Source organism: Somniosus microcephalus, chromosome 13 (assembly GCF_052327205.1).
Source record: "Somniosus microcephalus isolate GS21.2 chromosome 13, FLI_Smic_1.0, whole genome shotgun sequence".
Classification (NCBI taxonomy): Eukaryota; Metazoa; Chordata; class Chondrichthyes; order Squaliformes; family Somniosidae; genus Somniosus; species Somniosus microcephalus.
The window spans coordinates 93,376,393-93,393,753 of record NC_140999.1 but is presented as its reverse complement, the minus strand read 5'-3'; the positions used below and the strand labels follow the sequence as shown (position 1 = coordinate 93,393,753).

Below are 17,361 nucleotides of genomic sequence, written 5' to 3'. Positions count from 1 at the left end.
AAAGTTATTAGTTGGTATTTACAGAAGTCCAGCTCAAATGTTAGTTAGTATACAATGAGTCTATTCTATTGTTATATAAATATGTTTATATCTTATGTAACATCTAATATACAGTACTCAGTTCTATGTACAAAACATACTTTGTCTTTGTTTACAGTTTCACAAATTTGTTCAAGTAAAGCTTCAAAACAGCAAACCGGCTTCGAGGAATTATTTGAATAAGTGTTTAACTTGCTGGATAACTAGATAGGAGCAAGTCTAGCGAGACCAGTACATAATTGTTAAAACTTTATCCACCACTGATGTTAAACTGACCAGCCTGTAGTTACTAGGATGGTCCTTGCATCCTTTCTTGAACAATGGTGTCACATTTGCCACTTTCCAATCCTCATGCACCACCTCTGCAGCTAGGGAAGATTGGAAAACTATGGCAAGCCCTTCCACCATCTACTTCCCCAATTCCCTCAGCAACCTGGGATGCCAGCCATCTGGACCAGGCGACTTGTCCACTCTAAGCATACCCAATCTTTCTAGTACATCCTGTATCAATTTTCACCCCTTCCATTGCTTCTACCTTTTCCGCTTCTACCAATATTTTGTCAGCATCCACCTCCTTAGTAAACACCGATACAATGTACTCATTGACTGTTCTAGCCTTGCCCTGCACCTCTAAGCATACATGACCACCTTTGTCCCCAATAGGCCCCACCCCACCTCTTACTACCCACTTACTGTTTACATGCCAGTAGAAGATTTTTGGGTTCCCTTATGTTAACTGTCATTCTACTCTCATTCTCAGTTTGTCAATCTTATTTTGATCTTCACTTCCCCTCTCAACTTACTGTATTTGGTCTGGTTCTCCCTTGAAGAATTCACCTGATGTGCATCATACACCCTCTTTGTTTCATCATGTTCTCCAGCTCCCTCATCATCCAAGGAGCCTTTGCTTTGGTTCACTTACCCTTGGAATGTACCTAGCCTGTACTTGGAACATCTCCTCCTTAAAGATCACCCATTGTTCCATTACAGTTTTTCCTGTCAGTTTTTGGTTCCATTTTACCCTGGCTAGATCCTTTCGCATCCCACTGAAGTTAGCCCTATTCCAGTTTAGAGTTCCACGTTCATCTAAATCTTATGATACGATGATCACTCATACCAAAGTGTTCTCCCAGACACTTGGTCGACCTGGCCCACCTCATTCCCCAGCACCAGCTCCAGCAATGCCTCCTTCCTAGTTGGGCCAAGAACATACTGGTCAAGGAAATTCTTCTGAACTCATTTCAGCAATTCCTCCCCCTCCTTTCCCTTTACCCTAGCATTATTCCAAATTGATATTTGGGTAATTAAAGTCCCCCAATACCATCACTCTATAGCTCTTGCATATCTGTGATTTCCCTGCAGATTTGCTCCTCTACCTCCCTCTCATTATTTGGGGCCTATAGAATACCCCCAATAGTGTGATCATTCCCTTTTTGCACCTCAACTCTAACCAAATGGATTTTGTCCTTGTCCCCTCAAGAACATCCTCCCTTTCCAAAACTAGTGTCTTCCTTAAATCAGCACTGCCACCCCACCTCCCTTTTTTCCTTCCCCATCTTTTCTGAACACCTTGTATATTAAGTGCCCAGTCCTCCCCGTTTAAGCCACGTTTTTTTATTGCCTCAACATCATATTGCCACACGACTAATTGTGTTTGTAGCTCACCAACCTTATTCACCACTCTGCGTTTATGTACAAGTATTCTAAACTCATTTTTGAATTTTTCGTAGTCTTTTAGTCTGCTCCCATCTAATATGGTACTACTTTCTTCTCTAGTACTATCCAACACACTCACTCTTTTACACACCTTATTCCTTTTTTCTACTACTATATGCTGGTGCCCATCCCCCTGCCAAGCTAGTTTAAACCCTCCAACAGCACCAGCATAACTCCCCACGAGAATATTGGTCCCGGCTCTGTTGAGGTGCAACCCGTCCAGCTTGTACAGGTCCCACCTTCCCTAGAAACTGTCCCAATGACTCAGGAATCTAAAACCCTCCCTCCTGCAACATCTCTCCAGCCACGCATTCATTGGTTCTATCCACCTATTCCTGTACTCACTAGCATGTGGCACCAGAAGTAATCCGGAGATTACTACCTTTGATAGTGATACTTCTCCCAGCCACCCTCAATACTTTTCTGAACTTGCCTCATTCCTCCCAAGCTCCAAATATGACAACCAACGTGCTCTGCCTTCACAATAAATGTCAATACTCAGCACATACTTCAATCATTTCCCCCAGAACCTCAACTTACTTCTCAATCTTTCACTCCTTTTAAAGCCCAATTTTGGCATTACAGACCTCCTTTATTCATCCTCTCTCCTACTTTACACATATCCTGCACTACAAGCCATGGATGCGGACTTCTGCTTCTTAGTTCGCTTCAATAATACTGAGCCCCAAGGTTCTTCCTGCGAGTCTCACTATTCCAATGTGCATGCATGAATACACACTACCCCACCCTTCAGGTCAACTGCAAGTAGACAATCTTCAGCCTACACCACCTGCATATTGCACAGCAGTAATCACCTTCAGAAGGCATTCAGCAATTGAAGATCTCAGATTGGGGGGGGGGGGGGGGGGGGGGGAAATGTTTTTGGGCCGACTAAGCGAAGTGCAAGCCCCCATCCTCCACAAGACTTCCTGGTTAGTGACCTTGGGTAATCCCAGCTCACAAAACATTCTACACTTCAACATTCACACTTCTATGCATGATATTTCCTAATTGAAATGTAAATTGTTCAAAAAACTATGAAAAAATACCCACAAGGTTCCTCCCATTTTCTTCTCCTTCCAACAAAGAAGAACTTCAAAATGAAAAACAAGTTAACGAATACCTGTCGTCAACGACCGCTCTGCCTTCTTTGGTAGAAATGGCTCACGGTAAATAACAGAATTGGGATTGGCTTTAAAGCACACCGCTTCCTTTTGTAGTCTCAGCTCTTCCTTCATCTGTATAAAGAAAGCAAATCTTGTTAAACATCCTTGGATGGAGCCAAGTGTCCACAAGCAGTACTTATGACTATGATGAATCACAGCAGCCATGACCCATCCTTCTCAGGTCATACATGCACTTCCCAGCAAGAGTATCTGAATAGCAATTAATTCCAGGAACCCTGGCCAATTTTTCCCTTCCCAACTGCAGAAGTGCTGAAGCTAACTCACCACAGATGAGGGAATGAACCTAGACCTCCTTGGTCTATGATTCATTTAGTAGACTCATGATCATTGGATGAGCCAGGACAAAACATTCAATTCAGCAAAGTGTAGTCACACAGGATTAGAGAAACATACCATCTGTGCCCAGCGCTGGTCTCGGATAGCACCACGTTCTTCTATACGCAGATTAAACGGCTGCACTTTGGTCAGAGGCTTCACCACCTTCTCCGGTAACCGGGCAGATTCAAAGTCAGGAAGCAGCTGCGCTTTAAATGCAGGGAACTGCACAAGATAAGGTAGACACTCCAATGATCATTGCTCATCCAACAGTTTTTAAATATATTTATATATAGAGATATAACTTGAAGTAAGGAAATACCAGTGTATAATCAGAAATGGTACCCAACAGTAATCAACCAGGTCCCAATTGTCAATTTGGAAAAAGCTGTCCAATTTAGTCCCACATGCCAGCTTTCCCCCCCATCACCTTGCAAATTAAGTCCTCATCAAGTAAATGTCCAGGTCTTCTGAACCACCTGAAAGAAATTCTCAGTGACCCTCTAGTTCTTCTGCCAATTATTTTAAATCTAACACCTCTGGTTACAAACCCATTGGTTAGAAAATAGAACAAGTAGGAAGAAACTATCAAAACCCCTCAATTTTGAATACCTCTATGAAATCTCCCTTAACCTTCTCTGCTCCAAAGGAAACAATCCTAGTTTCTCTAATCTCTCCACATAACTGAACTCCCTCATCCCTAGTAAACCCCCTCTGTACTCTCTCCAAGGCCTGGACACCCTTCTTAGTGCGGTGTCCAGAATTGTATACAATGCTCCAGCTGAGGCCTAACCAGAGATTTGTAAATGTTTAGCATGCCTTCCTTGTTTTTGTATTCAATGTTCCTATTTACAAAGACAAGTATCCCAAACACTTTAGCCCCCTTCTGAACTTGCCCTGCCACCTTGTGAATATGCACCTGCTTAATGCAATGTGGGAACCCCTTGAACTGAATTCTGAAAAGTTGTCATTTACAAATGGATTGGATTTTAATTGAATTACCTCAATCATCTCCTTGCGCAATTCCTGTATTTTCTTCTCCTTTAACACTTCCCTGTGTTTGTCCCGGGCCTCAAATGAGAATGGCTGAATTCCTACAGTCTTGTCTTCAGAGGATTTTGGCTTGAATGGGACAGCATAGTGTGGCATGGGATTTGCTTTAATCACATGCTTTTCCTCCTGCAAGTTTCAATAGGCGAGGAAAAAGTGAGCTCTGCAGTCACAATACAAAATAAGAAAAAAGCACCACACAACACAAATGTGTAGTTTTAGCAACACAAGGAAGGGTACACCATTTTAGAACCTGGATCCAAGTCAAAACCATTAGTACTCCAGATCTCTGCAAAGAAACCTTTCCAAGGTAGTTTAGTGAATGCTGCACAAGATAGTGGATTTTTTAAATTTAGTAAAGGGGTACTGTCCTTTTGGAAAGCCACCATTCCCTCACTATATTCAGTTTGAATACAAGAATTAGACTCTGGTCAGCTTCTGCTGGAAAATGGCAACGTTTTCATTCATTTCCACCCTTTCTTCCCTCATGGGGTAGAGCTCGGAGCACTGGCTGCCCTCCAGTCAACAGAATGCCACCTCCAACACAGCACTGAATGGCACTGTAAAAACCCATCTGGTTCACTAATGTCCTTTAGGGAAGGAAATCTGCCATCTTTACTTGGTCTGGCCTATGTGACTCCAGACCCAAAGCAATGTGGTTGACTCTTAACTGCCCTCTGAAATGGCCTAGCAAGCCACTCAGTTGTAAAAAACCGCTACAAAAAACAAGAATAAAAAAACCGGACGGACCACCCAGCATCGATGTCGGCACCTTGTACGGACAACAGCACACCCAGCCCAGTCGACACTGCAAAGTCCCACTCACCAAACATCTGGGGACTTGTGCCAAAATTGGGAGAGCTGTCCCACAGGCTAGTCAAGCAACAGCCTGCAGTCACTCAGAATCATACCTTCCAGCCAATGTCCCAGACTCCTCAATCACCATCCCTGTTTATGTCCTATCCCAGCGACAGGACAGACCCACCAGGGGTGGCAGCAGTGGTATACAGTCGGAAGGAGTGTCCCTGGGAGTCCTCATTGATTCCAGACCCCATGAAGTCTCGTAGCTTCAGGTCAAGGAAACATCCTGCTGATTACCACCTACCGCCCTCCCTCAGCTGATGAATCAGTACTCCATGTTGAACACCACTTGGAAGCAGCACAGAGTAGCAAGGGCTTAGAATGTACTCTGGGTCAGGGACATCAATGTCCATCACCAAAAGTGGCTCGGTAGCACCACTACTGACGAGTCCTGAAGGACATAACTGCCAGTCTGGGCATGCGACAGGTGGCAAGAGAACCAACGAGGGAAAAACCTACTTGACCTCGTCCTCATCAATCTACCTGTTGCAGATGCATCTGACCATTACAGTATTGGTAGCAGTGACCACCACACGGAGACAAAGTCCTGTCTTCACACAGAGGGCATGCTCCATCGTGTTGTGTGGCACTACCACCATGCTAAATGGGATAGATTCAGAACAGATCTAGCAGCTTATAACTGGGCAGCCATGAGGCGTTGTGGGCCATCAACAGCAGCAGAATTGTATTCCACCACAATCTGTAACTTCATGGCCCAGCATATCCCTCACTACCATTACCATCAAGCCAGAGGACCAACCCTGGTTCAATGAGGAGTGTAGAAGAGCATGCCAGGAGCAGCACCAGGCGTACCTAAAAATGAGGTGCTAACCTGGGGAAGCTGCAACACAGAACTACGTGCATGCTAAAAATCAGAAGCAGCATGCTATAGACAGGGCTAAGCAATCCCATATTCAACAGATCAGATCAAAGCTCTGCAGTCCTGCCACATCCAGTCATGAATAGTGGTGGACCATCAAACAACTAACAGGAGGAGGCTCCATGAATACCCCCATCCTCAATGATGGTGGAGTCCAGCACACAAATGCAAAAGACAAGGCTGAAGCATTTGCAACCAAACATGGACAAAGGAGCTGAATTCCAGGTGAGGTGTGAGTGACTGCCCTGGACATCAAGGCAGCATTTGACTGAGTGCGGCATCAAGGAGCCCTAGTAAAACTGAAGTCACTGGGAATCGGGGGGGGGGGGGGGGGGGGAAGAAATACGCTGCACTGGCTGGAGTCATACCTAGCACAAAGGAAGGTGGTTGTTGGAGGTCAATCATCTCAGCCCCAGAACATCACTGCAAGAGTTCCTCAGGGAAGTGTCTTAGACCCAACCATCTTCAGCTGCTTCATCAATGACCTCCCCTCCAACACAAGGTCAGAAATGAGGATGTTCGCTGATGACTGCACAGTGTTCAGCACCGTTCACATCTCTTCAAGTAACAAAGCCATCCATGCCCGCAGGCAACAAGTCCTGGACGACGTTCAGGTTTGGTCTGATAAGTGGCAGGTAACGTTTGCGCCACAGAAGTGCCAGGCAATGACCATCTCCAACAAGCAAGAGACTAACCACCTTCTCTTGACATTCAACGGCATTACTATCGCCAAATCCCCCACCATCAATATCTGGGGGTGGGTCACCATTGACCAGAAACTTAACTGGACCAGCCACAAATACTGTGGCAACAAGAGCAGGTCAGAGGCTGGGTATTCTGCAGCAAGTGTCTCACCTCCTGACTCCCCAAAGCCTTTTCACCATCTACAAGGCACAAGGAAGGAGTGTGATGGAATACTCTCCACTTGCTTGGATGAGTGCAGCTCCAACAACACTCAAAGCTCAACACCATCCAGGACAAAGTAGCCCACTTGATTGGCACCCCATCCACCACCTTAAACATTCACTCCCTCCACCACCAGCGTACTGTGGCTGCAGTGTGTACCATCTACAAGATGCGCTGCAGCAACTTGCTAAGGCTTCTTCGGCAGCACCTCCCAAACCCGCGACCTCTTCCACCTAGAAGGACAAGGGCAGCAGGCGCATGGAAACACCACCACCTGCAAGTTCCCCTCCAAGTCACACACCATCCTGACCGTTCCTTCATCGTCGCTGGGTCAAAACCCTGGAACTCCCTCAACAGCACTATGGGAGTACCTTCACCACACGGACAGCAGCGGTTCAAGAAGGCAGCACACCACCACTGTCGCAAAGGCAATTAGGGATGGGCAATAAATGCTGGCCTTGCCAGAGACACTCATCCCATAAGCAAATAAAAAAGACAGGTTAAGGTGAGTGGGCACGAACACTGCTAGAATTTTTTTTTTTTTTTTTTTTTAAATAAAAAATGGAGAGGGACCTGTATTTTCTTGTACACGAATCACAAAGGTAACATGCAGCTACAGCAAGCAATTAGGAAACCAAATAGTGCATTAGCCTTTATTGCAAAAGTCACTGAGTATATTTAAAGACAGAATTGAGAGATTTTTGGATACATGGGGAATCGAGGGATATGGGGATAGTGCGGGAAGGTGGAGTTGTTGTAGAACATCAGTCATGATCCTATTAATGGCCCTGCTCCTATTTATGTTCTGATGTAGGATTGGAAGAGCAACAAAAGCCCCCAAGCAGGTGACAAATGGATCGAGGCCCTGCTCCAACAACAGCTCTGATGCCAAACTGAAATGGGCCAGTGCACTGACTGCTCCCCTTCCAGCACCCCACAGCAATGAGTCAGTTGGTTTGTATTGGCCAACAGAGTTTCTGTATTTTTAATCTATTTGGTTATTCTTGGCATCCATAAAAAAAAGTGTAACCTTCACCCCTACCTTCCCTTCCTCCTGGTGTGGAATTCTCTCACGGTTCCTAATTACGAAAGCTGGAGATTTAGGCATGGTTATTGGTAGCAGTCTTTTCTCTGGGACTCCCTGCAAGAAAGTAATTTGCAGCATGTGAACCAACCCACAAGCAATAAAACTTGTTTTGGTACAAACAAAAAGGGTCAACTATTGATCAAGAACTTGGCTGAATATTGCTTCAGCTCAGTTGAGCTGTATATTAACCGTGGGAGAAGGAAAGGTGTCCCTTTGATTGCAAATATCTCTACACAGGAACTTTTGAACCAATAAACAATTTTATTCTGTGCGATGCAATTAGTTACAAACTAAACAAAAGACACCAGCCATAAACACAGCTCAATAAAGTGTACAGTTCAGAATTGGACTGAAATTTAATTTCTGAATTGTCTGTACAACTATAAATTACTACAACAATGCCTGGAAATCTTCAAGTGCACTTTTTCTTGCAGGGCCAAGAGGTAGAGCATAAGAGAATCCTTACCACAACATCTTCTAGTATCCTAGTAGGACAGGGCCGTGAGTGGAAGCTGTAGTCCTCCACTTCATCAGGCTTCCGGTTTTCCTCTCGCTCCCGTATACGCTTCTCTATCTCCAGATCAAAACCAATAGGTTTCGTTGGCTCCTTCACTTGCGGCTTTTTTGGAAGAAGCGGGCCACCTTCCAGGATTCTAAAATTTACTTCCTGGGCTTTGAATTTGTATCTGCAAAAGCAGGAATCAGTTCTTAATCAAGTGTGGTCCCATCTTCGCCATAAGCCATTAAAATCCAAACCCCAGGGCCTCAACCATGAAATTCAGACTGGTGACCTAACTGTCCCCTCATTTGACGGAGAAAACTCTTACCACACTGCTCCTTACAACCATCTACTCGTAGCCTCACCTAGGTACATCCTCGGTCCTTTGTTCATACAAGAAACAGTGAGAATCAAGCCCAGCAAAGCACTGAAACATACCCATTTAATTTTGAAATAAACACTGAACTAAACATGTAAAATTTGAAAATAGAAACGAAAAAACTATAACCATGAAGAATAAAACTGTAAAATACACAAATTCCAAACCCAGTCAGGGAGATTGCCACACAAGCTTGGGCTGTAGCTGCAATGATCTGGCTGGTTCTCTGGTCTGTATTACATTGGCACAAAAGCCAAACAGATATTCTTAGAGCACATTGTAAATGAGTGGTTTTCTGGAGGAACAAGGATTATGCCCTACACAAGCTTTTTTTTTATATAAATACAGGGAAGAAAAGCAAACTGCTGGTAAACAAGGGCACTTGAGTAGATCATTTAATTGTAGTGTAATTGGTGGGATTGATTTGATTTAATTGGAATTAATTAATTTAATTAATTAAAGGGCAAGTCATGGCAGCACAGCTCAGCACTGCAGTATGCTCCTCCTGCACTATGTGGGAAATCAGGGACACTTCCGGTGTATCCAGCTGCAGCTGGCAGACCGCATTGCGGCGCTGGAGCTGCGAATGGATACATACTGGAGCATTCGCGATGCTGAGGACATCGTGGATAGCACGTCTAATCAGTTGGTCACACCGCAGGTAAAGGCTGCACAGGCAGGAAGGGAATGGGAGACCGCCAGGCAGAGTAGTAGGTGCAGGCAGGTAGTGCAGGGGTCCCCTGTGGCCATCCCCCTCAAATAGACATGCCGCTTTGGATATTGTTTTGTTGGGGGGGGGGGGGGGGGGGGGGGGAAAAGAGATGGTTTATCGGGGGAAGACAGCAATGGCCAATTTCCTGGCACTGTGGTTGGTTCTGCTGCTCAGGACGGGAGCAAAAAGAGTGGGAGAGCTATAGTAATAGGGGATTCTATTGTAAGGGGAATAGATAGGCGTTTCTGCGGCCACAAATGACAAATGAGACTCCAGGATGGTATGTTGCCTCCCTGGTGCAAGGGTCAAGGATGTCTGAGCGGCTGCAGAGCATTTTGGAAGGGGAGGGTGAACAGCCAGTTGTCGTGGTGCATATAGGTACCAACGATATAGGTAAAAACCGGGTTGAGGTCCTAAAAGCTGAATATAGGGAGTTAGGAGGTAAATTAAAAAAATAGGACCTCAAAAAAAGGTAGTAATCTCAGGATTGCTACCAGTGCCACGTGCTAGTCAGAGTAGAAATAGAAAGATATTTCAGATAAATACGTGGCTAGAGGAATGGTGCAAGGGGAAGGGATTCAAATTCCTGGGACATTGGAACCGGTTCTGGGGGAGGTGGGACCAGTACAAACTGGACGGTTTGCACCTGGGCAGGACCGGGACCGATGTCCTAGGAGGAGTGTTTGCTAGTGCTGTGGGGAGGGTTTAAATTAAAAATGGCAGGGGGTTGGGAACCTGTGCAGGGAGACAGAGGAAAGGGAAACAAGGATAGAAGCAAAAGACAAGGAGAAAAGCAAAAAAAAAGTTAAAAAAACCAAGCCTGAAGGTTTTGTGTCTTAATGAGAGGAGCATTCGTAATAAGGTGGATGAATTAGCTGCGCAAATAGATGGCATAAAAATAAAGAGAGGTGACTCAACCGTGGCTAACAAGGGAAATTAGGGATAGCATAAGATCCAAGGAGACGACATATAAATTGGCCAGAAAAAGCAGCAAACTTGAGGATCGGGAGCAGTTTAGGATTCAACAAAGGGATTAATTAAGAGGGGGGAAAAGAATGTATGAGTGTAAGCTTGCAGGGAACATAAAAACTGACTGTAAAAGCTTTTATAGATATGTGAAGAGAAAACAATTGGTGAAGTCAAGCGTAGGTCCCTTGCAGTCAGAAATCAAGGGAATTTATAATGGGGAACAAAGAAATGACAGACCAATTAAATACATACTTTGGTTCTGTCTTCACAAAGGAGGACACAAATAACCTCCCAGAGATGTCGGGGAACATAGGGTCTAATGAGAGGGAGGAACTGAAAGAAATCAGTGTTTGTAGGGAAATGGTGTTAGGGAAATTGATGGGATTGAAGGCTGATAAATCCCCAGGTCCTGATAATCTACATCCTAGGGTACTTAAGGAAGTGACCCTAGAAATAGTAGATGCATTGCTGATCATCTTCCAAAATTCTATAGACTCTAGAATAGTTCCCATGGATTGGAGGGTAGCTAATGTTACCCCCACTATTCAAAAAAGGTGCGAGAGAGAAAACGTGGAATTACGTGGAAGTAAGCCTGACATCGGTAGTAGGGAAAATGCTAGAGTCCATTATAAAAGATGCACTTGGAAAACAGTGACAGGATTGGACAAAGTCAACATGGATTTACAAAGGGTAAATCGTGCTTGACTAATCTACTGGAATTTTTTGGGGATGGAACTGGTAAAATAGATAAGGGAGAACCAGTGGATGTGGTGTATTTGGACTTTCAGAAGGCTTTCGATAAGGTCCCACATAAGAGATTAGCGTGCAAAAATAAGGCACATGGGATTGGGGGGCAAGGTACTGACTTGGATAGAGAACTGGTTGGCAGACAGAAAGCAAAGTGTTGGAATAAACGGGTCTTTTTCCGAGTGGCAGGCAGTGACTAGTGGGGTACTGCAGGGATCGGTCCTAGGACCCCAATATATATTAATGATCTAGACAAGGGAACTGGATGTAATATCTCCAAGTTTGCATACAACACAAAGCTGGGTGGGCATGTGTGCTGTGAGGAGGATGCCGAGAAACTCCAGTATGATTTGGACAGGTTGGGTAATTGGGCAGATGTGTGGCAGGTGCAGTATAATGTGGATAAATGTGAGGTTATCCACTCGGTGGCAAAAACAGCAAGACAGATTATTATCTGAATGGTGCCAGGGTTAAGGACATCTCTTCTGGGCTGGAAAGAAACTTGGAGTTGGGGGGGGGGTGTCCAGTTGTCGTGGTCCATGTTGGTACAAACGACGTAGATAGGACAAGGAAGAAGAAGGTTCTGTTAAAGGAGTATGAGCAGCTAGGGGTCAAATTAAAAAACAGAACCTCAAGGGTAATAATCTCTGGATTATTACTTGAGCCACGAGCAAATTTGGCTAGGATAAATAAAATTAAAAAGAGTTAAAAGCGTGGCTCAAAGACTGGTGTGGGAGAAATGGGTTATGCTTCTTGGGACAGTGGCACCAGTACTGGGACAGGAGGGAGCTGTTCCATTGGGACAGACTCCACTTGGCCAGTGCTGGGACTAGAGTCCTGGCGAATCATAACTAGGGCTGTGGAGAGGGCTTTAAACTAATTAGTGGGGGGGGGGGGGGGGGGGGGGTTTCTAGAGAGCAAATAACAGAAATGACAACAGAGAAGGTCATAGACTTAGGTAGCAGTGGGGAAATTAAAAAACAGAACATGTCAGGAAGGGACAGAAGGTATGGAGTAAAAGGTAACGTAGTAAAAAGGGAAAAAACAGGAACCAAGTGTCACAAAACATATTTGAAAGTTCTTTCTGAATGCACGTAGCATTCGTAACAAAATAGACGAGTTAACGGCACAAATAACTACATATGGGTATGATCTTGTGGCCATTACAGAAACATGGCTGCAGGGTGACCATGACTGGGAATTAAACATACCAGGTTATTTAACAATCTGGAAGGACAGGCAGGAAGGGAGGGGAGGTGTGGTGGCTATGTTAATAAAGGATGGAATCACTATAATACAGAGAAATGATATTGGGTCAAAGGAGCAGGATAGTGAAAGAGTTTGGGTAGAGATAAGGAATAATAAGGGGAAAAAAACACTAGTGGGTGTAGTCTATAGGCCTCCGAACAGTTGCAACTCTGTTGGACGGAGTATTAATCAGGAAATAGTTGAGGCTTGTAATAAGGGAACAGCTATAATTATGGGGGATTTTAACTATCATATTAACTGGACAAATCAAATTGGGCAGAGCAGCCTTGAGGATGAGTTCATGGAGTGTATTAGGGATGGGTTTCTTGAGCAGTATGTAACCGAACCGACCAGGGGGCAAGCAACCTTAGATTTGGTCCTGTGTAACGAGACAGGATTAATTAAAAATGTCCTAGTAAAGGATCCCCTTGGAATGAGTGACAACATGGTTGAATTCCATATTCAAGTAAAGGGTGAGAAGGTTGGATCTCAAACAAGCATGCTGAGCTTGAATAAAAGGAGACTATGAAGGTATGAGAGCGGAATTGAGTAGAGTGGATTGGGAAAATAGATTAAAGGGTAAGACGGTACATGATCAGTGGTGCACATTTAAGGAGTTATTTTACAACTTCCCAAAAATATATATTCCACTGAGGGGAAAAAGGGTGTAAAAGAAAAGATAGCCATCTGTGGCTAAGTAAAGTAATTAAGGATAGTATCCGACTAAAAACAAGGGCATATAAAAAAGGTAGCCAAATCTAGTGGGAGGATAGAAGATTGGGAAGTCTTTAAAAGACAGCAAAAAATAACAAAGATTGATTAAGAAAGGGAAGATAGATGATGAAAGTAAATTAGCAAAAAATATTTTTAAAAAATAGCAAAAGTTTCTATAGTTATATAAAACGAAAAAGGGTGGCTAAAATAAATGTTGGTCCCTTAGAGGATGAGACCGGGAAATTAATGGTGGGAAACATGGAGATGGTAAAAACACTGAACAAATATTTTGTATCAGTCTTTACAGTAGAGGACACTAAGAATACCCCAACACTGGACAAACAGGGGGCTCTGGGGGGGGGGGGGGGGGGAGAAAGAGCTAAATACAATTAAAATCACTAAGGAAGTGGTACTTGGTAAAATAATGGGACTCAAGCCGGATAAATCCCCTGGACCTGATGGCTTACATCCTAGGGTCTTGAGGGAAGTGGCAGTAGGGATTGTGGATGCATTGGTAATAATTTTCCAAAACTCCCTGGACTCAGCAAAGGTCCCGGCAGATTGGAAAACTGCTAATGTAACACCCTTATTTAAAAAGGGTAGTAGGCAGAAGGCTGGAAACTATAGACCTGTTAGCCTAACATCTGTGGTTGGTAAAATGTTAGAGTCCATTATTAAGGAGACAGTAACAGGACATTTGGATAAACATAATTTAATAGGACAAACGCAGCATGGTTTCATGAAGGGGAAGTCATGTTTGGCAAATTTGCTTGAGTTCTTTGAGGAAGTAACATACAGGGTGGATAAAGGAGAACCAGTGGACGTAGTGCATTTAGACTTCCAAAAGGCATTTGACAAGGTGCCACACAAAAGATTATTGCTCAAGATAAAAAAAAAAAAAAATCACAGGATTGGGGGTAATATTCTGGCGTGGGTGGAGGATTGGCTATCTAACAGAAAGCAAAGTTGGGATAAATGGTTCATTCTCAGACTGGCAATCAGTAACTAGTGGTGTTCCGCAGGGGTCAGTGCTGGGTCCCTAACTCTTTACAATCTAGATTAACGATTTGGAGGAGGGGAGAGAGTGTAACAAAGTTTGCAGATGATACAAAGATGGGAGGGAAAGTAGTGAGTGAGGAGGACATAAAAAACCTGCAAAGTGACAGACAGGCTAAGTGAGTGGGCAGAGATTTGGCAGATGGAATACAATACTGGAAAGTGTGAGGTTATGCACTTTGGCAGGAAAAAAATCATAGAGCAAGTTATTATCTTAATGGCAAGAAACTGGAAAGTACTGTAGTACAAAGGGATCTGGGGGCCCTGGTGCACGAAACTCAAAAAGTTAGTATGCAGGTGCAGCAAGTGATCAAGAAGGCCAATGGAATGTTGGCTTTTATTGCTAGGGGGATAGAATATAAAAACAGGGAGGTATTGCTGCAGTTACACAAGGTATTGGTGAGACCACACCTGGAATACTGCATACAGTTTTGGTGTCCATACTGGAGAAAAGACATGCTTGCTCTCGAGTCAGTACAAAGAAGGTTCACTCGGTTAATCCCGGGGATGGTCATATGAGGAGAGGTTGAGTAGATTGGGACTCTACTCATTGGAGTTCAGAAGAATGAGAGGCGATCTTATTGAAACATAAGATTGTGAAGGGGCTTGATCGGGTGGATGCGGGGAAGATGTTCCCAATGATGGATGAAACTAGAACTAGGGGGCATAATCTTAAAATAAGGGGCTGCTCTTTCAAAACTGAGATGAGGAAAAACTTCTTCACTCCGAGGGTGGTAGGTTTGTGGAATTTGCTGCCCCAGAAAGCTGTGGAAGCTACATATTAAATAAATTTAAAACAGAAATAGATAGTTTCCTAGAAGGGAATTAAGGGTTACGGGGAGCGGGCAGGAAATTGGACATGAGTCTAGGTTCGGAATGGTCATGGCCCTGTGGGTAGTGGAGCGGGCCATGGGGCTGTGTAACCTGGTTCTGCTCCTATTTCTTGTGTTCTAATTCTGTGTTAGATTTCAGGAGATGGTTTTATTCCTGTTCCTGGCTGGGGTGGAGATCGCCTTTACAGAAGGTAAGTACTGTAGAAAATATAGGGACAGAGTGATCTCCTGGAAGAGTTTCGATCGCCTAGATGGGTCGGAGAGGAATTTCCCAGATTTTTTCTCCCAAATTGGCCATTGGGTTTTTTAACCTGGTTTTTCGCTTCTCGCGGGAGATCACATGGGTTCGGGTGGGATGGAGAGTGATAGAAGGTTTGAGGTTAGGATCAGATCAGCCATGATCTTATTGAATGGTGGAGCAGGCTCGAGGGGCCGATTGGCCTACTCCTGCTCCTATTTCTTATGTTCTTATGTAATAGATTGGGAGAAGGGGAAGTGCGACGAGACCTGGGTGTCCTTGTGCACCAGTCGCTGAAGGTAAGCATGCAGGTGCAGCAGGTGGTTAAGAAGGCAAATGGTATGTTGGCCTTCGTAGTGAGGGTTCGAGTACAGGAACAAGGATGTCTTACTGCAGTTGTACAGGGCCTTGGCGAGACTACATCTTGAGTATTGTGTGCAGTTTTGGTCGCCTTATCTGAGGAAGGATGTTCTTGCCATGGAGGGAGTGCAGCGAAGATTCACCAGGCTGATACCTGGGATGGCAGGAATGACGTACGAGGAGAGATTGGGTCGAATGGGCTTATACTTGCTGGAGTTTAGAAGAATGAGAGGGCACCTCATTGAAACTTATAAAATTCTAACAGGACTAGACAGACTGGATGCAGGAAGGATGTTCCCGATGGCGGGGGAGTCCAGAACCAGGGGTCACAGTCTAAGGATAAGGGGTAAGCTATTTTGGACTGAGGATGAGGAGGAATTTCTTCACCCAGAGAGTGGTGAACCTGTGGAATTCTCTACCACAGAAGGCAGTGGAGGCCAATTCAGTAAATATATTCAAGGAGTTGGATATATTTCTTAAGGCTAAAGGGATCAAGGGATATGGGGAGAAGGCAGGGACAGGGTACGGAGTTTGGAGGATCAGCCATGATCGCATTGCATGGTGGAGCAGGCTTGAGGGGCTGAATGGCCTACTCCTATCTTCTATGTTTCTATGTAAACCAATATAAATCACAAGCTATGGCGATTCCATTATCTGCTCAACACTGCAGTGTCAAACTGACCACCCTCACATACTATTTTAGTGGTACCCAAGAGGAGGAATCTTACTGGGGCCTAGTGCAGCACAAACTCCTAATCGTGAGGCTGAACCAGTTTAAAAGTCTACATCCTTCTGTTCCTCAAGCCACACATTCATGTGACAAACTATACGCATCCGCCACTTAAATAAGCATTTAAGCATCAACAGATGAAGAGAAAAGGTGTTCTCGGCTTTCTGGAACATTGCACTTACGACTGTATTTTCTCTAGTTCTTCAGCCTCTATTTCAGCTGTACTCTTACAGGTGGTTGGTCGAGCACGGGTCTTAGTCGCCAGCATAGGAGTATGAGGTCTAGTCAGTCTCACCTTCACAGGCACCTTGGAAGGACCTAGGAAGAAGGGAGAGTAAGCTTTCAGCTTCCATCGTGTATGTTTACAACAGTCATTACCCTTTAGTTAGAGAGGCTATAGCAAAACCAGAAAGCACCATAGTGTCCTTTGTAAAAGACCTTGGTTAGGCCTCCTCTCCAACAATGTTACCAATTATGGTCCTCATGGTGGGAGAGGGGCCCTGGAAAAAGTTACGGGGGAGACCAATACCCTTAGATATCACAATAGGCCCAAAGAGCTGGGTCTTTTTACACCAACAGCATAGACTTTGAGGTGATTTGATTGAAGTATTTAAAATGATGGGACTAAACAGTGTGGTCTACTTGAATTAGACAGATTAGGGAGAATGAACAGGCATGTGTACAAGTTACAGAAGCAAGAACCAAGTTAGACATTGGGAGACTTGTCTTTTCAGAGGGTCATTGGCCTTTGGAATAAGATGCCAGCTTGTGCAGAGTACAGATTTATGGCAAATATTCAAAAAGGAGTTGAGGAAGTACTGGACAAGGCAAATGT

The 17,361-nt window shown here is 44.4% G+C and overlaps 1 protein-coding gene across 1 annotated transcript in view; it reads right to left on the bottom strand.

The window, feature by feature from the left end:
- LOC147108491 (targeting protein for Xklp2-B-like) overlaps nt 1-17,361 on the bottom strand; it is a 59,122-nt gene that overhangs the window by 2,955 nt on the left and 38,806 nt on the right. The window contains 6 exon segments of the mRNA XM_086005141.1: nt 2,879-2,993; nt 3,336-3,482; nt 4,260-4,436; nt 7,997-8,095; nt 8,508-8,727; nt 16,709-16,844. Of these exon segments, the coding sequence (XP_085861267.1) occupies nt 2,879-2,993; nt 3,336-3,482; nt 4,260-4,436; nt 7,997-8,095; nt 8,508-8,727; nt 16,709-16,844 (894 nt within the window).